Source organism: Rhizoctonia solani, chromosome 15 (assembly GCF_016906535.1).
Source record: "Rhizoctonia solani chromosome 15, complete sequence".
Lineage (NCBI taxonomy): Eukaryota > Fungi > Basidiomycota > Agaricomycetes > Cantharellales > Ceratobasidiaceae > Rhizoctonia > Rhizoctonia solani.
The window spans coordinates 539,973-561,056 of NC_057384.1; the positions used below are offsets into that span (position 1 = coordinate 539,973).

A 21,084-nucleotide genomic window follows, 5' to 3' on the forward strand; every position below is an offset into this window, starting at 1 on the left:
CAAAAGGTCACCACCCCCATGTAGTACCAACTTGCTATAAGGCTGACAGGTGCCAATTGCCTGCATACCACAAGTTTTGCCAGAGCTCAGTAACTAGCAACCCTAGCCAGCTGAAACACCTGCTTGTGGAAAACCTGCTCATATCACAATTGCCAGATCTGTTGATTTGGTGTAGGGACCATCCAACACTAGGTGCTTGACGCAAGGGTTTAGCATTCACACATTACAAAAAAACTGCTCATAAGTCCTGTCACAGGCACCTTTACGCCCCACACTGTTTTCCACAATTCCATCCACATGCTCTGGCATCCCACACCCTTACTCCCATCCTTCCAGTTGCTCCAGCTGTTGTAGACACATTCAATACCAGGGAAATTATTCCCATTTTCTCAATTTTGAACAAAGACAATTGGACAACATTTTTGATCACATGACATTGGTGCTTATATCATACACTAAGCGCCAAGCCACGTCCTCATCTGTGCTTACTCATCACACAAAGCCACCTCCACCTGATGACATCACTATGACATGTCAGTGACACGTATGCATGAGTAAGGCCAACTGCAGAGCAAGGTTCTTATTTCATATGTAGTACTTCCTTTCCCACACAACTGTATTTGTAATTAGCCACTCTCTATAATATATAAGGAGGCCTACCAACCATGGTAACACCCAGGTCAATTACCTCTTGTCACATTCCCACCACTGTACAAGGCCTTAAGCCAGAAACCACTTAGTTACACACCTTAAGCATTGTCCTCACTGTACTTAGGTAGTTCACCAACACCTTATAGCATCTTGTCACCGTAGATAGTTAGCTTGTTGTTGTAGGTAGTACCATTGCTGCCTTAAGTGGATTCATACTTAGTTCCATATGGCCACAAGCGCCTGCTGCCTCAACGCCCCTTGTTGTAGACACACTTATACCCAGGGAATTTATTCCCATTTTCTTGATTTTTGTTGTACACCACTGTAAGGTGGGTACTTGCTAGTGAAGGCAGGCGCTTAAGGCTGTACTACTACAAGCAACACTTATGTAATCTAACTACTAAGGCTATACTAACACCGCTTAAGGCGGTTATCTACTAACTACTGACAAGGGGGCCTGAGGCCTGGGAGGTGTGATAAGTTTATCAAGGGGGTTAACTTCTGAGAACTGGTGTGGGCTGGCTACTTAGCTGGCTGGGGGTTCCTCCTCAATGAGATGAGACAAGGTAAAATTGACTTGGGGTCTCCAAGCAATTTTCCTGCTGTATATAGACATAAGTGCGCTATTTACATGGTCTGTGCGCATGAGAAAAGAAGTACATGGTGGGAAATAAGAAGCGTGTTGCAGGCTGCGCAGAAGCGTGGATTTCTCCTAAGCGCCCTTGGCACAGCATCTTGGCGCGGCATCTTGGCATAATAAGCGCCAAGATCACGTGATCAAAAAACATAAGATAAAGAGTTTGTAAAAAATAGTAGAAATATCAGAAAAGTCAGGCAAATCCAATGGTATCAATAAGGGGATTGTAACAATTTTAAACAAAGGCAATTGGACTAGATTTTCAATCACGTGACATTGGCACTTATATCATACGCTAAGCACCAAGCCATGTCCCCATCTGTGCTTAATCAGCATATGTAGCCACCTCCACCTATGATGTCATCATGACACATCAGTGACATATGCATGAGTAAGGCCAACTGCAGAGTGGGGTTCTTATTGGATTAGGTATTGGATATCATGTAATTGTAAATAGCTTGCTAGTAGAATATATAAGGAGGCCAACCAACCATGGTAACACCCAGGTCAATTACCTCTTGTTGCATCCCTTTAAAACTGTACAAGGCCTTAGGCCAGTAACTACTTAGTCCACACCTGTACTTGTTGCCTTAAGCAATGTTGTACACCACTGTAATGTGGGTACTTGCTAGTGGGGCAGGTGCTGAAGGCCGTACTACTACAGACAAAGCTAATCTACTACTATCTAAGGCTATACTATTGCCGCTTAAGGCAGACTTCTACTGGGTTCTGATAACAGAGGGGCCTTAGGCCTGGAGGTGAGGTGAGTCAAGTAAAGGGTAAGTGCTTCTAACTACTGGGGGCCAGCTACTTAGCTGGCTGGAATGGGTCCTCCTCAAATGAGTATGAGACAAGGTAAAATTGACTTGGGGTTTCCAAGCAATTTTCCTGCTGTATATATAGACATGGGGTGCTATTTACATGGTCTGTGCGTGTGAGAAAGGAAGTACATGATGGGAAATAAGAAGCATGCTGTGGGCTGCGCAGAAGCATGGATTTCTCCTAAGCGCCCTTGGCACGGCATCTTGGCGCAGCATCTTGGCGCGGCATCTTGGCGCGGCATCTTGGCGCGGCATCTTGGCATAATAAGCGCTGAGATCACGTGATTAAAAAACAACAGATATTGAGTTTGGAAAAAATACTAAAAATATCAGAAAAATCATGCAAATCCAGTGGTATATGTTAGGAGGTTATAACAAGCAACTTCCTCACCGTAGATACATAGTTTGCCATTGCCCATAAGGGCTTGGTTGCCGTACTTAGGTAGTTAGTTGTTGTAGGTAGCTTCACCACTGCCTTACGTGGTCTACACTTAGTTAGATACGGCCACAAGCACCTGCTGCCTTGACACCCCTTAAGGATGTCTAGGACACCAGCTGTTACAACCTCCTGAACAATACCATTAGATTTGCCTGATTTTTCTCTTATTTTTACCATTTTTTGCAAACTTGTTACCTTATGTTTTTCAATCACAGGATCTTGGTGCTTATTATGCCAAGATGCCGTGCCAAGATGCTGTGCCAAGGACGCTTGGCAGAAATCCACGCTTCTGCGCAGCCCGCAGCATGCTTCCTTTTTCACATGTAGGCTTCTATTCACACACGCACAGACCACATGTAGTTAGTAGTTTTGTCTATATAAACAGCAGGGAAATTGCTTGGAGACCCCAAGTCAATTTTACCTTGTCTCATATCCATTGAGGAGGCATCAGCCAGCTAAGTAGCCAGCCCCCCAGAAGTTCTGCTGACGCATTACCCCTGTATCTCACTCATCACACCTCCAGGCCTCCGGCCCCTTTGTATTGACAGTAGATAGTTATTGGTCACCATAAGTGACTTAGTAGATAGTAGTTAGCCTAGAGTAGATAGATTACATAAGCTAGTGTAGTAGTTACGGCCACAAGCGCCCGCCTTCACCAGCGCGTACCCACCTTACAGTGGTGTACAACACCAGCCATTGTTCCTTGGCAGCCTGCTCCCAACCACCCTCTTGCAGTGTTGTAAATTGGGGAAAAGAGGTTGAGACTCTGGTGCTGAGCAGAGTCTGTGTTGGAAGATTCCCAATTTCCAAGCTAAGTAAAGAAGTAGCTTCTTTAGGGTTCTCTGGGTCTAGCTATCTTGAATACAATCAACTACAGATATGTCCTTTCTCAGTGTAAAGTGTCTTAGTAAGTATTTCTGTAAGAGCAAGAGTACTGGCTCAGGTTCCCTTTGGCAGAGATAGTTATGTAAGTTTCACTCCTAGTTGCAGGAACTAACTGGTTACCTAGTATATATCCTTCTTTAAGGATGATTGCCTTCTGTTCACTTAACCTAAGAACTCTGTATCAGGTCTACAACCTTTCCACACTATGGGTACTTGGGAGATCCACTTATACAAGTTTAAGTTATTTGAAATCTTGAGGCACAATATATCACACAATTGAGGGAGGCAAGCCCAAACCCAAGAGTGACAGTCAACAGTAACAGTGAGTGGAGTGGTAGGAAGGGTGCCCTCCAAGGGTATGCAAGAGTCCCCTTTTATACCCTAGAGTGGCAAGGTTACTGATGTCATGCCCTAGAGGCATGACCACCTTAGAATCCACTAAGTCAAAGAAATAGTGAATATATGCGCTATTTTTATGAAGATTTATGGATATATGCATATCTATGCTGTTTAAGTGCTGAGTGTGTATTATGTAATCCAATAACATGACTTGGAGTCATGTTATCATGCCTTTCTTATCTTTGGTCATGTGACCTTATCTTTGTTGTGATGTTTGTACATGTATTTACTATTCCCTCCCCCTTTGAATATATAAGGAGGGTTCTGAGAGCCTTAAGCCTCAGTGTCATAGACTGTTACAACCCCCTAAATTATACCATTGGATTTGCCTGATTTTTCTCTTATTTTTACTATTTTTTGCAAACTCTTTCCCTTATGTTTTTCAGTCATGTGATCTCAGTGCTTATTATGCCAAGATGCCGCGCTGAGATGCCGTGCCAAGGGCGCTTAGGAGAAATCCACGCTTCTGCGCAGCCCGCAGCATTCTTCTCATTTGACATATGTACTTCTTTTCTCACGCGCACAGACCATGTAAATAGTGCGTTCTTGTCTATATATACAGCAGGAAAATCACTTGGAGACCCCAAGTCAATTTTACCTTGTCTCATTCCATTGAGGAGGACCCCCCCCCAGCAAGCTAAGTAGCTGGCCCTCAGTAGTTCAGAAGTTGACCCCTTTTACTTGCGCTTACCACACCTCCCGGGCTAAGCCCCCTTTGTCAGCAGAACCCAGTAGAAGTCTGCCTTATAGCGGCAGTAGTATAGCCTTTGGTAGTTAGTAGATTAGCTTTGTTTGTAGTAGTACAGCCTTAAGCGCCTGTCCCACTAGCAAGTACCCACATTACAGTGGCGTACAACATTGTAAAATCAACTTGCTGTAGGCTTTGATTGACAACAAGAGGACTCCCAGTACTAGCACAAGGGAAATAACTGTGATCAGGGCCACTTTGCAGAGCAGAATAATCAAAAGCTCCCCACCCCCACGTATTACCAAATTGCTATAAGGCTGACAAGCTCTAACTGCTTGCATACCCCAAGTTTTGCCGGAACTCAGTAGTCAGCAACCCTAGACTGCTGAAACACCCGCTTGCTGAAAACCTGCCCATATTACAACCACCAGGTCTGTTGATTTGTTGTAGGGACAGTCCAATGCTAGGTACTAGACGCAAGGGTTTAGCGCCAGCACACTACAGAAAAACCGCTCATAAGTCCTGTCACAGGCACCTATCCCCACACCGTCTCCAATCATTCCATCCACATGCTCTGGCGCTCCACACCCATACTCCTGTCCCTCCAGCTGCTCCTCTTGACGTTCTATTCCAACCCACTCCCAACTGCCCTCTTGCAGCACATCTCCTGCTCCGCAAGACTTGCCAAGGATGGAACCAGAGCCGTCCACTACTGCTCTCCTTGAGGCTGTCACAGCCCTCACTGCCACAGTCTGGTCTCTCCAGGACCAAATCAAATCCCAAGGCAAGCAAATCACCCAGCTTGTTGCCATATGCAAGGAGACCAACAACCTTGTTGGCAACAAAGACCAGGGCAGAGCCCAAACTAAGCCTGGCCCATTGACTGGGCCTGTTACCCCTCCTACCCACACAGGAGGGGAAACTGTTATAACCTCCATTAGAATTGCCTGAATTTTCTATCATTTTTAGTATTTTTTACGGACTCAATATCTCATGTTTTTCAATCACGTGATCTCGGCGCTTATTCATGCCGAGATGCTGCGCCAAGATGCCGTGCCAAGGGCGCTTAGGAGAAATCCACGCTTCTGCGCAGCCCGCAGCACGCTTCTCTTTTCACATGAACGCTTCCTTATCTCACGCACTGACCATGTATATACTTTCCCCTTTATCTATATAAACAGCAGGAAAATTGCTTGGAGACCCCAAGTCAATTTTACCTTGTCTCATACCATTGAGGAGGACATTCAGCCAGCTAAGTAGCCGGCCCCCCAGTAGTACAGAAGTTAACCCCTTCATTGCGCTCACCACACCTCCCAGGCCTAAGGCCCCTCCATTCCCAGTAGTTAGTAGAAGTCCACCTTACGTGGCATTAGTATAGCCTAGTTAGATAGTTAGATACACATTGTCAGTAGTAGTACGGCCGTAAGCGCCCACCCACTAGCAAGTACCCAACCTTACAGTTGGCGTACAACAGAAACCCACACTCCAGGCACGGTTAGGCCTGGGCTCAAGGCCCCATTCAGGCCATCAAGAGGAACGGGATTTGATTCAGAGGAGGAAGAAGAGCCAAGGCACCCCAAAAAGGAGCCTCAAGGAACGCCTTGAAGGCACCTTGGGTCCCTCACCCCCTTTGACGCAGGGTCCAGTGTGAAGCGGCCCAAGATGGACCTTCCTGACCCCTATAAGGGCAATTCTAGGGGGCATAAGGCAACCCAGTGGCTGGATTGAATGCTGCTGTGGGTTGCCCTTCATTGAGATCAATTTGATGAAGAAGAGCAGATGGTTGTGTGGATACTTTACCACATGACAGACAAGGCAGCCAACTGGGTGCTTCCCCTCATTGGGGCAATCATCAAAGGGGAAGGCAACCCTCCAACTACCATCCCGGCCCTAACGGCCAAATTCAAGGAGGCGTTTGCCAATCCCAATGCCAAGCAGGCCACAGCCAGAAAAATTGCGGCACTCTCCCAGACCACAACTGTCATAAACAGAGGAAAATAGAACTAGCCGGAATTGAACCAGCTTGACCACTAAGCCATAGAGCCCTATTATTCCTCTGCTGACAACCCATGATTACACCTGCTACCCCCCAAATTTGGGCTTGGGCCAGCATGCAACCACTTGTACTGGTCATGTGACCATGTCCAGGACAACAACCACCTCCAAGTACGTCATGGAGTTCTGCAATCTCATGGCAGAATTGGACTGGAATGAGGAGGCTTATATTGCGCAGTTCATGCAAGGCCTCCACTGGAAGGTCAAAGAGTTGTTGTCAACAAAAGACAACATCCCCAAAGAACTCAAGGCCATTTTTGCAGCTTCAATCAAAATAGACAACACTTGACGCAAAAACAAGGAGAACCGCCCTAAAAAGGCACCCGCTAAGTCCCCAGCCACCATGGCCACCTCCACAACCACCACTAGGGTCCGCCTATCAGAGGACCCCAATTATGTTACCCCAGAGGAAAGGGACCGCCGCCGTGCATTGGGACTATGCGTCAAATGCAGCCAAAAGGGCCATGGCATCAAACAGTGCCCCAACGGATGGAAAGCCACCATCAAGGAAGTGGCCAAGGTAGCTGAGGATGCTGAGTTGGGAAAAGATTAAAGTCAAAGACTGCTGCCAAGCCCTTGACTCCCAAAATGGACATTGTAGATAGCTATATAGAATTTGTATCTGTGGGACTTGATTCAAATAAAAAACCCCTACTGTTTATTGATCTATACATCCAAAACTCCTTGGCAGAACTGTCATAAACAGAGGAAAATAGAACTAGCCGGAATTGAACCAGCTTGACCACTAAGCCATAGAGCCTGTCGTAGACACAATCAATACCAGGGAATTTATTCCCATTTTCTCAAATTTAAACAAAGGCAAACAGACAATATTTTCAATCACGTGACTTTGGCGCTTATATCATACGCTAAGCGCCGAGCCACGTCCCCATCTGCGCTTAATCAGCATACATAGCCACCTCCACCTATGATGTCATCATGTTATGGAATGACTAATTTAGACATATGCGCCCCTAATTGCCAATAGGGAATAGTGCAAACTGGAGTAATCATACTTGCTCTATCCAAATATGGGCATGAATATTACTATATTTGGAAACTGGCAGTGCTACAAGACCTTTTATACCTTATTTCCTCATTGCGCTTGCATATATACACGTCTGATTATGCAAAGTGGTCATAATATTATTTCTATGATTTATAGCATTTTTTGTATCATGCATTTATATGTAGGAACAGTACTTATAGACCATAGAACAAGTGCAAGTAAGCATGCAAGCGCCGGCGCTTAGTAATTGCAAATAAGTGCCAAAGGTTGGCGGGGCGCGCCAACGCCAATATCTCGGCGGGAAATAGGCATATTAATATGCAGACAAATACCAATAGGTCGGAGGCTCCGGCATCTCACTTCTCAAAAAGGAATCGCCTGATTCTAAGCCAAATTGATGGAGATACTAACCATTTAAGTTTCTAGCTTTTTCTATGAGATCCTACCTTGCCTCAAGGTTATTTTTAGTATTCACACTAATGTAATTTAGTCATGTATGCTCTAGAACATTCTGTAAATAGCCTTGGGTCTATCTCACTAGGACTTATTGGGACTAATTGGTCTTTATGTATCAAATAGCTCAGACTGTACCTCTCATGTAACTTCCCCTTTGGTACATCATGTATATAGTTATTTGTTCTCCCTCTGGGGTATATAAACCCCCTGAGGGAGACCCTTTGAATACAACCTTCTTTTCATCCCATTCTTACCCCTTGTGTGAACTTGAAGATCTATTAGATCTTCTTTACTTAGTTTAGAGTGTCTTATTTTGCTTTCTTAGCCTCTTAAGCTCACTGAACTTAACCTGTAAGGTATCTCGGCGCATATAGCCTCTAGCAAGGTCCCAACAGATACTGGGTAGCTAGGAAAGGCTCTAGGGCGACCCTGAACCTCTTGAGTAAGTCAGTTGGGAGAGTTTAAGGCCTTGAGAGCGGCATATACACCTTAACTGAGTGCAATCTCAGTCAAATAAATTACTAACAAATCCAGATAAATTGTAGTAGGTAACTAAGACTCAATACTAACTTCCATACTATAGGTATAAGCATAACCAACCACCTGCATCTGCAGTAATTGCTTGATTACTTGTTAAGTGTAGGGATCACCCTGATTACTAACCTAATTTACCCTTATATAGCTAGTCTATTGCCTTTTATATCCATAGATAACTGATCTATTAATCACTTTATTATATTTTGTACTTAATTACATAGTCCCTAAAACCCTACTCTATAACACATCACAACACATCAGTGACACATATGCATGAGTAAGGCCAACTGCGGAGCAGGGTTCTTATTGGATTATGTATTGCATATAATGTATTTGTAATTAGTTTACCTGTAGAATATATAAGGAGGCCAACCAACCATGGTAACACCCAGGTTGATTACCTCTTGTTGAATCCCCCCCACTTGTACAAGGCCTTACAGCCAGATTACTTAGTAGCACTATAAACGCCTTAAGTGTCAACCCCACTGTACACACGTAGCTTGCCATTGCCCTTACGGCCTTGGTCATTGTTGTTTAGTAGTTAGACGTTGTAGGGTAGACCTTGCCGCCTTAAGCGGTACTCATTGTACATCCACACGGCCACAAGCGCCTGCGCCCTTGACGTCCTTACAGACGTCTAGGACAGAGCCCTATTATTCCTCTGCTGACAACCCATGATTACACCTGCTACCCCCCAAATTTGGGCTTGGGCCAGCATGCAACCACTTGTACTGGTCATGTGACTGTGTCCAGGACAAGAACCCCTGAAAACCCTCATAGACTCTGGAGCCACATCAAACTTTATATCCCCATTGATTGTGGAAAAATTAAAAATCCCAAAACCCCAACTCAAAAATCCACAAGTTGTGAGAATGTTAGATGGTACTATTTCTCAGACTGGTTGCATTTGGCACCAGGTCCACCTCACGGTCTTGGCCAATGGCCATACACACTCCATCCCCTTTCTTGTCTGCCCCATTGGCAAGACCCTGGCTATATTAGGCATGACATGGTTAACCGCAGAAGCTCCCCTCATTGACTGGCAACAGGGACTTGTCACCTTCCCCAAACAAGTTCAAATTGCCTCAGAAGAAGAAGCTGATCAAGGCCCATTAGCTGATCTACCCAGTCAATACCACAAGTTTGCTAAAGTCTTTGGAGAGGAAGAATTCAAAGTCCTACCTCCCCATAGGGAATACAATATAGCCATAGACCTCCTGCCAGACGCCAAGCTCTCCCCCAGCCCTATCTATGGCATGACAGACGCAGAATCCAAGGCCCTGAAACAACACATTGATGAGGAACTAGCAACAGGCAAGATCCACCCCAGCACTTCATCAGCAGGCGCTCCAGTTATGTTTGTAAAGAAGGCAGATGGTTCCCTTAGACTGGTTGTGGATTATTGGAAGCTCAACAACATAACCCACAAAAATGTGTACCCACTCCCCAGACAAGACAACCTCATGGCTAAGCTACAAAACGCCAAACTGTTTACAAAACTGGATCTACAATGGGGTTACAACAACGTCCACATCAAAGAAGGTGACAAATGGAAGACAGCCTTTAGAACCAAATACAGCCTCTTTGAGTACCTAGTCATGCTGTTTGGCCTTACCAATGCCCCTGCAGCATTTCAGCACTTCATGAATGATCTGTTCAGAGATCTGATTGACGTAATGGTGGTGATCTACTTAGACAATATCCTCATCTTCTCAGAAAAACCAGAAGATCATCCGACCCACGTCAGAGAAGTACTATCCTGGTTGATAAAGAATCAATTATTCTGCAAACTGTCCAAATGCCACTTCCACGTCACTACAGTAGATTACTTGGGTATTGTCATATCCCCTGATGGCTTCTCAATGGACCAAAAGAAGGTAGAGGCTGTTACATCATGGCCTCAGCCCAAAACAGTCAAACAAGTCCAGGCATTTCTAGGCTTTGTCAACTATCTCCAATGGTTCATTCCAAACTTTAGCTCAGTTGCACAACCCCTGCACAACCTCACCAAAAAGGAAACCCCCTGGTCATGGGGAAACCTAGAAGAGGCAGCTTTTCAGAAGTTAAAGTCCCTAGTAACCAAGTCCCTGGTCCTTATCCACACCAACCCTGACCTCCCCTACTACCTAGAAACCAACACATTGGGAGTAGCCATGGGAGCCATTCTGAGCCAACAAGGGGAGGATAACCGTCTTCATCCGGTTGCTTACATGTCAAAGTCCTTCTCCAGTGCTGAAGCCAACTACAATACGCATGATAAAGAACTACTAGCTATCATCAAAGCACTGGAAGAATGGCGGATCTTCTTGGAAGCAACAGATAAACCAGTCCAAGTTTTTACCAATCATTGAAACTTGGAATATTGGATGCAAGCACAGACATTCAACTGCAGGCATGCCCAATGGCACATATTCCTGAGCAATTTCAACTTTGAAATCCATTATTGCCCAGGAAAGCAATTGGGAAAACCGGACGCCCTATCCAGAAGGGCAGATTATGCGGAAGCCCCTCAGGAACCAGAAGTAATGCTACCAGCCAAAGTATTTGCCAACACATCAGAAGAGGAACTCAAGATTGTCATGGAAATCCAGAATAAGCTGAGGGAAGATCCGTCCCTGGAACCCATCATCCAGTTCCTAACAGAAGACACAGACAATGCACCTCCCTCCATCCAAAAGGCCTATTGGGATTATGACTGGGAGGAAGAGCTCTTATGGTATTGCAGGAAACTAGTTGTCCTGGACTCAGAACCTCTCAAGGAATGGCTATTAAAAGAATTCCACAACTCCCCACTGGCAGGTCACCCAGGACAACAAAGGACGCTTGAACTTGTCAGCAGAAACTATTGGTGGCCTGGGATGAAATCCTCAGCCAAGGAGTGGGTTGAGTGTTGCCCAACTTGCCAAGCAAATTGCCGCGCCCATGCACCTGTGATCTCCCTAAAACCACTGGAAGTCCTGCCATTCCCGTTCCATACCATATCCTACAACTTTATCACAGGGTTCCCCAAGTCACAGGGACATGATGCCATCCTAGTGGTAATAGATTCATTCTCCAAGTTTGGACATTTTATCCCAACCTCAAAGAAAGTCACTGCAAAGGGCCTGGCAGACCTGTTCATCACTCATGTATGGAAACTCCACGGATTACCCGTCAGGACTGTATCAGATCAAGGAACAACGTTCACAGGGAAATTCCTCAGGGCCCTCTACCAGAGACTGGGTGTCAAACCCTCCTTCTCCTTGGCTTACCACCCAGAGTTGGACAGACAGACAGAAAGGGTTAACCAGTTTATTGAGTTCTACCTCCATTCCTATGTAGCGGCAGACCACTTGGACTGGGCCACCTGGCTACCATTAGCAGAGTACGTGTACAACAATGCCAAACATGCTGCCACGGGAAAAACCCCCTTTGAATTGGTCTATGGGAGAAACCCGGTCATGAACCTGTCCAACGTGCCGGCAAACATTCCAGAAGCTGATAATATAGCCAACACCCTGGCCAAGGAATGGAAAGAAGCCAAAGTGTCCCTCAGAATGAGCAAGGAAAGAATGACCAGAGATAGAGGAACAACCCCAGAGTATTCAGTTGGCAAGAAAGTCTGGTTAGATGGGAAAAACATATTGCTAAGGACCAATTTGAATAAATTGGACCCCAAGCAACTTGGTCCCTTCAAAGTTATCAAAAAATCTCTAGTCACACCTACCGCCTAGAGCTACCAGAAACTCTGAAAATCCATGACGTCTTCTATGTTGGGTTGCTATCCAGGAGCCACAAATCACCAAGTCAACCATTTCCAAAACGGCCCCCTCCTGAAACAATAGAAAGGGAAAAAGAGTATGAGGTTGAACAGATCATAGATTCCAAAAGACAACAAGGAAAATGGTTCTACCTGATAAAATGGAAGGGGTATGGCCCAGAAGACAATTCATGGGAGCCCAAAGAACTGTTGGAACACAGCCAAGAAGAGATCAAGCGCTTCAACCAAGCTAGACTCAGAAAGGCTTGTGACGCCGCCAAGAGCCTTTAAGGGGGGGGGGGCAATGTTACAACCCCCTAAATTATACCATTGGATTTGCCTGATTTTTCTCTTATTTTTACTATTTTTGCGAACTCTTTCCCTTATGTTTTTCAGTCACATGATCTTGGCGCTTATTATGCCAAGATGCCGCGCCAAGATGCTGTGCCAAGGGCGCTTAGGAGAAATCCACGCTTCTGCGCAGCCCACAGCACGCTTCTCATTTGACATATGTACTTCTTTTCTCATGCACACAGACCATGTAAATAGTGCATTCTTGTCTATATATACAGCAGGAAAATCACTTGGAGACCCCAAGTCAATTTTACCTTGTCTCATTCCATTGAGGAGGACCCCCCCCCAGCCAGCTAAGTAGCCAGCCCTCAGTAGTTCAGAAGTTCACCCCTTTTACTTGCGCTTACCACACCTCCCGGGCTAAGCCCCCTTTGTCAGCAGAACCCAGTAGAAGTCTGCCTTATAGCGGCAGTAGTATAGCCTTTGGTAGTTAGTAGATTAGCTTTGTTTGTAGTAGTACGGCCTTAAGCGCCTGTCCCACTAGCAAGTACCCACATTGCAGTGGCGTACAACATAGACACAATCAATACCACGGAATTTATTCCAATTTTCTCAAATTTAAACAAAGTTAAATGGACAACATTTTCAACCACGTGACTTTGGCGCTTATATCATACACTAAGCGCCAAGCCACATCCCCAACCGCGCTTAAAATCAGCATACGTAGCCACCTCCACCATGACGTCATCATGACATGTCAGTGACACATATGCATGAGTAAGGCCAACTGCGGAGTGGGGTTCTTATTTGATACGGTATTGCATATAATGTATTTACAATTAGCTTGGTCTTGTAATATATAAGGAGGCCAACCAACCATGGTAACACCCAGGTTGATTACCTCTTGTTGCATCCCCTAACTATACAAGGCCTGTTGTAGACACACTTGATACCAGGGAATTTATTCCTATTTCTTGCTTTTAAACAAAGGATAACGGACAACATTTTCAATCACGTGACTTTGGCGCTTATACCATACGCTAAGCGCCAAGCCACGTCCCCCTCTGCGCTTACCTCAGCATACGTAGCCACCTCCACCTGATGACATCACTATGACACGTCAGTGACACGTATGCATGAGTAAGGCCGACTGCGGATTGGGGTTCTTATTGGTTATGGTATTGCATATCTTGTATTTGTAATTAGTTCTCTCCTGTAATATATAAGGAGGCCAACCAACCATGGTAACACCCAGGTTGATTACCTCTTGTCGCATCTACCCATTGTACAAGGACCTTAGGTCCAGTAATTACTTAGTTACTTAGTCTCAGGTTGCCTTAAGCGACTTCTTGGTTGTACTTAGCTAGCTCGCCATTGCCCTTATAGGCTTGGTTGCCGTAGTATAGTTGGTCGTCGTTGTAGGTAGCTTGCCCACCGCCTTAAGCGGTTCTTACTTAGTCTTACCCGGCCGCAAGCGCCTGCCTCCTCAATGTCCTTACAGACGTCTAGGACACTAGGTAATCGACCTTACGTCAGTTGCAAACCGTTCTGCACCCATCCCTACTAAGTCCCAACCCCCAAGAAGGATACCTGTACTAGCACAAGCAAAAACACGTGATCGGACTCCCCTTTCAGCTGGAATAATCAAAGAGCTGTCTGTCCCACATAGTAGCAAATTGCTATAAGGCAGACTATCCCTATCGCCCGCATACCACTGGTCACCGCACCATTTGTCAGCGGAGTCAATCAGCAGATCCACCCGCTTGCAGAAAACCTGCTCTACATCACGCCTGTTCACGGCTGTTGATTAGTTGAAGGGACTGTCCAACGCTAGGCGGTTGACGCAGACTCTTAGCGCCAGAACAACAAAGCGCCCCATAAGTCCTGACACAGGCACCCTTGGCTACATAGCCCCCATCATTCCCACTTGCCCACCATTACCTTGCGTACCCCCACGCGCTCTTCTTTGCGGGCCTCCTCACACACTGGCTGCTCCTACCCACAACCAACCATGGCTACCCGCTCCAGGACAGCCTCTCAAGCCCAATCCCCCTTTGATCAGGGATACATGGAACCCGCACTTCCGCCAACCACCTCTGTTGAATATGGCAAGGTATCCCTTGAACGAGTCACACAGCTCCTCCTTGGCCTCCTTGGCCAAGTCAAACGCCTTGAGCAAGAAATTGCCAAGATCAAGGAAGCTGGAATCAAGACCCGGACAAACGTCAAAAACATCTCCCAAACTGTCAATGTTGTCAAGGATGGGCTCAGGTCCCTTCAATCCCATGGTCCCCGCACACCCAAAGGACCCCAAGCCAAGGCTGTGGAAGAAACGCCACGCCCCCTACCAAAAACCAAGCCTATTGGATCGACTAGTGGGGTCCCCTTCTGGTCAGAAGCACCCAAGGTCCTCCCCGGTTTGGCCCAGCCAACCCCAAGAAGAGTCGCTCCCCCGCAAGTCCCATCTCCCCCTACATCTCTGCGTCTCCAATCCCCGATTGGAGCACCTGCCCCTCTCCCTCCGGCTCCAACAGCCCACTACCCCGCTCCGGTCAAGGTTGACCACCCCGATGCCTACACAGGCAAAATAGGAAGCGAGGCAAAACAGTGGCTAACCAGGATGCTGGCCTGGACCCGCCTTAACTTGCGGATGTTCCCGACCAATCAGGAGGTCCTATCCTTCCTCCTGATGAACATGAAGGACTCCGCCGGGGCATGGGCCCATCCACACCTTGACCAGCTTGGATCACACCGGGCTATCATTCAAACGGTCAAGGGCTTCAAGCTGGAATTCCTGGCAGCATTTGGCAACCCTGACGCCACAAGGGCCGCTGAACGGAAGATCACCACCCTAACCCAGTCCGGCACCTGCGCGGACTATATCACAAAGTTCAGGACCTTGGCCATGGAACTGGACTGGAACAATGCGGCCCTTCAAGGCCAGTTTGCCCGTGGCCTCCATTGGGAGGTCAGCCGTCAAATTGCAACCCGCAAACACCGTCCCCGTACCCTCTTAGAGCTGCAAAATGCAGCACTTGTCATCAATAACGCCCTCCGTGAGGAGCGTGCTAGCCACCCACCAAAGGATAGTAAGCCTAGCAGACCAACTAACCCCGCAAGGGGGACAAGTACCGGCCAGTCAAACACCGGTTCTAAGAAGCTCTCCGACGACCCAAACTTTGTGTCGGAAGAAGAACAAAACCGCCGCCGCACCGCCGGCGCTTGCATCAAGTGCGGCAAAATGGGTCACAAGTTTGCGGAATGCCGCACGGGCTGGAAGGCCACCCCTATTGAGGAAAAGGGGAAGGCCAAGGAAACCGCCAAGATTGGCGAATACTCCAAGTACCAGTCGGGAAAAGAGTAAGGGTACCTGCTGCCGCGCGCAAGGAACCCAAGGACTCTGGTTTTATTGAATTTTGTAATATATCTGACAGTAACAATAGAATTTCCCCCCTGTTCACAATTTCGATTAAACCAGAGAAACAAGCGGAACACTTAGAAGTCCTGATAGACTCAGGCGCCACATTGTCATTCCTTCACCCCCGTACTGCCAAGGCATTACGCCTACCTCTCATAGACCTTCCAACGCCCTGTACTGTTACCATGCTCGATGGGTCGAGCCCCCAGGCTGGCAAAATCTGGAAAAAGGCATCACTAACCTTTACCTTTGATGGCAAGAAGATGACGGAAACATTCCTCATATGTAACACTGGAAACCACCCAGCCATCCTAGGCCTAAAATGGCTAGACGCCCATAACCCGGAAATAGATTGGAACTTGCAAACCCTCTCATTCCCTCACAGGCCCCCGGAACATGTAGCCATTGCCAAAGAGGAGGAAGCTGACAAGAATCCCCTTGAAGGAGTACCCTCCAAGTACCACCAATACGCAAAGGTATTTGGAGAGGAAGAATTCAATAAACTCCCACCTCACAGGCATTACAACATTGGGATAGAACTTACCAAAGAAGGCCCACTGAACTCCCCTTTGTACAGCATGACTGACGCCGAGTCCACCACACTCAAGGACTGGCTCAGGGACGAGCTCAAAGCTGGAAAGATCCGCCCCAGCAAGTCACCTATTAGCTCCCCCGTTATGTTTGTACCCAAAAAGGATGGCTCCCGTTGTTTGGTTGTAGACTACCGCCGCCTCAATAACCGGACCAAGAAGAACGTATACCCCCTACCTTGTCCAGACAACCTCATGGCCCAGCTCCGTGGCGCCAAGGTCTTCACCAAGTTAGATCTAAGATGGGGTTACAACAATGTCCGCATTAAAGAAGGTGACGAGTGGAAAACAGCGTTCCGAACCAAGTACGGCCTCTACGAGTCCCTGGTCATGACCTTTGGCCTGACAAATGCCCCAGCTGCCTTTCAGCATTTCATGAATGAACTGTTCAAAGACTTACTGGACGTATGCGTCATCATCTACCTTGATGACATCCTAATTTACTCCAAGGATGACGCATCCCACACAAAGCACGTTCATGAAGTCCTAAAGCGGTTAATGGATAACCAGTTATTCTGCAAGGCATCGAAATGCACCTTTCACGTTACCTCTGTTGAATACCTAGGGATTATTGTCTCCAATAAGGGTTTTAGTCTGGATAAGCTCAAAATCCAGGCAATACAAGAATGGCTGGTGCCCACTAAAGTCAAGGAAGTTCAATCATTTCTGGGATTTGCCAATTTCCTTTGTCGCTTTGTTGCCAACTTTAGTCACATGGCTAGGCCGCTACACAACCTAGTCAGGAAAGACACTCCCTGGAAATGGGACATCAAGGAACAAGAGGCCTTCCAGGGATTAAAGGATGCTATTACCAACGCACCAGTACTATGTCATGCGGATCCATCCAAACCCTACTTCCTGGAAACAGACGCTTCAGGGGCAGCACTAGGCTCCGTACTCAGCCAGCGTCAGGAAGACGGCCGCCTTCATCCACTAGGTTTCCTATCTGAGTCATTCAAGGGGGCCAAACAGAACTACGACACCCATGACAAAGAACTGCTAGCTATCATCCGTTCCTTTGAGTATTGGCGTATCTTCTTGGAAGGGACTGCTCACCCTGTCACTGTGTTTACCAATCACCGCAACCTGGAATACTGGAAGGAGTCCCAAACATTTAACCGTTGCCACGCTAGGTGGCACCTACTGTTAGCAGGCTATAACTTCCAAATTGTTTACCGCCCTGGGAAGCAATTGGGGAAACCTGACGCCCTTTCACAACGCTCTGACCACGCCGACATTCCACCCACTAACCAAACCATGCTTCCCGACACCATATTTGCCAACGTAGCCTTAATCACGCCGGAAAAGGAGTTGCAACGCCAGATTGAATCGTCACTCAATCAAGACGAGTCTTTGGAAGAAATCCTACAGTTCTTACATAACCAGTCCAAAGCCCCGCCTTCCATCAAACGCGCGTTTAAGGATTACAAAATGGAGGCAGGTCTACTGTTCTATCAAGGACGCATTGTAGTCCCTGATGCGGGCTCTCTGAGAACGGATCTACTCCGGATATTCCACAATAGTCCCCTGGCAGGGCACCCTGGCAGACAACGCACCCTAGAACTAGTTTCGCGCAACTACTACTGGCCAGGCATGCGAGCAGATACATACTGGCACGTGGACTCCTGTGAAACTTGCCAACGAATCCGAAAGCCAAAATACGCCTCCATTCCCCCACAGCCACTTGAACTCCCATCCAGACCATGGCAACACGTCTCCTATGACATGATTGTGGATTTGCCTAGGGATGGAAACAATGACTCCATCCTAGTCATAGTGGATAGCTTTACTAAATACGGTATCTTTGTTAAATGCTCCAAAAAACTCAAGGCACCTGAACTTGCGGAGCTGTTCCTGGAACATGTATGGAAACGTCATGGGATGCCGGAAAAGACTATATTGGATAGGGGCAGGGTTTTCAATAACAAGTTCTTACGGGCCCTGTACAAGCAATTAGGCATTGATCCTCACTTCTCCTCCGCCTATCACCCCCAGAGCGACGGACAAACGGAACGGGTAAACCCCTCTATTGAACATTTTCTGAGGGCTTACTCCAGCATCAATCAAAGGGACTGGACGAGATGGCTCCCAATGGCGGAATTTGCGTACAACAACGCCGTACATAGCAGTACGGGGAAAACTCCGTTCAAAGCCTTATATGGATGGGAACCTTCCCTAACCCCGTCCAACGTACCAACAGACGTCCCGGAAGCCAATGAGCTAGCTCAGACAATGGAAGCCCAGTGGAGGGAAGTAGGAGCGGCACTCCGGCAATCTAAGACAAGAATGACCGCCGGAGAAGAAGGAAGCCCAACCACATTTGAAATAGGAGAAGAAGTGTGGCTTGATGCCAAAAACGTTAACCTCAAAACCTTGAGCCCCAAACTATCAGAACAACGCTTGGGACCCTTCAAAGTTTCTGAGAGGATCTCTGACCAAGCATACCAACTTGAACTCCCCCCAACTATGCGTATCCACAATGTCTTCTATGTGGGGCTGTTATCAAAGGTCAGAAAAGATGACAAACGCGCCTTTGAGAATCGCCCTCCTCCAGTCACTGTGGACAGAGAGGAAGAATACAAAGTAGAAGGGATAACAGACATGGAAGAAAGAAACGGAAAATGGTTCTTCAGAGTCAAATGGAAGGGCTATGGGTCAGAAGAAAATACGTGGGAACCCCAGGAAAACCTCAAAAACGCGGGAAAAATTTTGAGGAAGTTTGAAGAAGAAATGAGAAAGAAGGCCCTTGGCGCTGCCAAGGCCCTTAGAGGGGGGGCAGTGTTGTAGACACACTTGATACCAGGGAATTTATTCCTATTTTCTTGCTTTTAAACGAAGGATAACGGACAACATTTTCAATCACGTGACTTTGGCGCTTATACCATACGCTAAGCGCCAAGCCACGTCCCCCTCCACGCTTACCTCAGCATACGTAGCCACCTCCACCTGATGACATCACTATGACACGTCAGTGACACGTATGCATGAGTAAGGCCAACTGCGGATTGGGGTTCTTATTGGTTATGGTATTGCATATCTTGTATTTGTAATTAGTTCTCTCCTGTAATATATAAGGAGGCCAACCAACCATGGTAACACCCAGGTTGATTACCTCTTGTTGCATCTACCCATTGTACAAGGACCTTAGGTCCAGTAATTACTTAGTTACTTAGTCTCAGGTCGCCTTAAGCAACTTCTTGGTTGTACTTAGCTAGCTTGCCATTGCCCTTATAGGCTTGGTTGCCGTAGTATAGTTGGTTGTTGTTGTAGGTAGCTTGCCCACCGCCTTAAGCGGTTCTTACTTAGTCTTACCCGGCCGCAAGCGCCCACCTCCTTGACGTCCTTACAGACGTCTAGGACAAGGCCTTGGTCATTGTTAGTTAGTAGCTAGATGTTGTAGGGTAGACACCACTGCTGTAAGCGGTTTTTACTTGTATTCCACACAGCCACAAGCACCTGCATCCCTGACGTCCTTTCAGACGTTTAGGACACTCAGAACTTGACCTCTTATCCCCATCCCACATCTACTACCCTAAGACATACAATTAAGAGTATTGCCTGAGAGCATACCAGTCCCTGTCAAAGGTTCCTTGCCCTGCTATCTTTATAGCATTAGTGCACTTTACTATATTGGTCTAGTCCAAACCCTTATCTGGCAATTGCCTTGAGCATTGTTGGATCCCACTAGCTGATAAGTCCTATATTAGGCAAAAGCTTGTTGGGCTTTACCTTGTGGTAGTTGTTGGCTCTGTGTTACAATCTCCCAAAATATACCATCGGATTTGCCTCATTTTTCTCTTATTTTTACTATTTTTTTACGAACTTGTTATCTTATGTTTTCTGATCACGTGATCTCGGCGCCTATTATGCCGAGATGCCGCGCCGAGATGCCGTGCCAAGGGCGCTTAGGAGAAATTCACGCTTCTGCACAGTCCGCAGCACGCTTCTCATTTGTCATTTGTACTTCTTTTCTCACGCGCACAGACCATGTAGATAGTGTGCATTGTCTATATATACCGCAGGGAAATTGCTTGGAAACACCAAGTTGATTTTACCTTGTCTCTTATTCACTAGAGAAGGTAGCCAGCCAGCTAAGTAGCCGGCCCCCAGTAGTAACAGTAACACTCACCCCTTTACTTGACCTACCACACCTCCAGGCCTCAGGCCCCACCGCCATCAGTAGTTAGTAGTAAACAGCCTTAAGCAGTATTAGATAGCCTTAGATAAGTAGATTACAAGCAGTGTCTGTAGTAGTTATGTTATAGAGTAGGGTTTTAGGGACTATGTAATTAAGTACAAAATATAATAAAGTGATTAATAGATAAGTTATCTATGGATATAAAAGGCAATAGACTAGCTATATAAGGGTAAATTAGGTTAGCAATCAGGGTGATCCCTACACTTAACAAGTAATCAAGCGATTACTGCAGATACAGGTGGTTGGTTATGCTTATACCTATAGTATG

At 46.7% G+C, this 21,084-nt stretch overlaps 4 protein-coding genes across 4 annotated transcripts; all 4 read left to right on the plus strand.

Annotated features, from left to right (window-relative positions):
• Positions 1-5,210: 5,210 nt before the first annotated feature.
• On the plus strand, positions 5,211-6,521 carry RhiXN_11989 (uncharacterized protein; the record flags this gene model as incomplete). Its single annotated transcript, XM_043331804.1, has 2 exons — positions 5,211-5,444; positions 6,300-6,521. The coding sequence occupies 2 exons, from the start codon at positions 5,211-5,213 to the stop codon at positions 6,519-6,521; spliced, it is 456 nt and encodes a 151-aa protein (XP_043186565.1).
• A 139-nt stretch (positions 6,522-6,660) lies between these two features.
• RhiXN_11990 (Retrotransposon-derived protein PEG10) lies at positions 6,661-7,128 on the plus strand (the record flags this gene model as incomplete). Its single annotated transcript, XM_043331805.1, has 2 exons — positions 6,661-6,777; positions 6,877-7,128. 2 exons carry the CDS (start codon positions 6,661-6,663, stop codon positions 7,126-7,128), a joined length of 369 nt encoding a protein of 122 aa, XP_043186566.1.
• A 2,321-nt stretch (positions 7,129-9,449) lies between these two features.
• RhiXN_11991 (Retrotransposable element Tf2 protein) lies at positions 9,450-12,607 on the plus strand (the record flags this gene model as incomplete). The annotated part of the gene is made up of 3 exons (XM_043331806.1): positions 9,450-10,910; positions 10,956-12,243; positions 12,291-12,607. The coding sequence occupies 3 exons, from the start codon at positions 9,450-9,452 to the stop codon at positions 12,605-12,607; spliced, it is 3,066 nt and encodes a 1,021-aa protein (XP_043186567.1).
• A 2,014-nt stretch (positions 12,608-14,621) lies between these two features.
• Positions 14,622-19,405, plus strand: RhiXN_11992 (Retrotransposable element Tf2 protein; the record flags this gene model as incomplete). Its single annotated transcript, XM_043331807.1, has 2 exons — positions 14,622-15,970; positions 16,054-19,405. The coding sequence occupies 2 exons, from the start codon at positions 14,622-14,624 to the stop codon at positions 19,403-19,405; spliced, it is 4,701 nt and encodes a 1,566-aa protein (XP_043186568.1).
• Between the last annotated feature and the right edge of the window lie 1,679 nt (positions 19,406-21,084).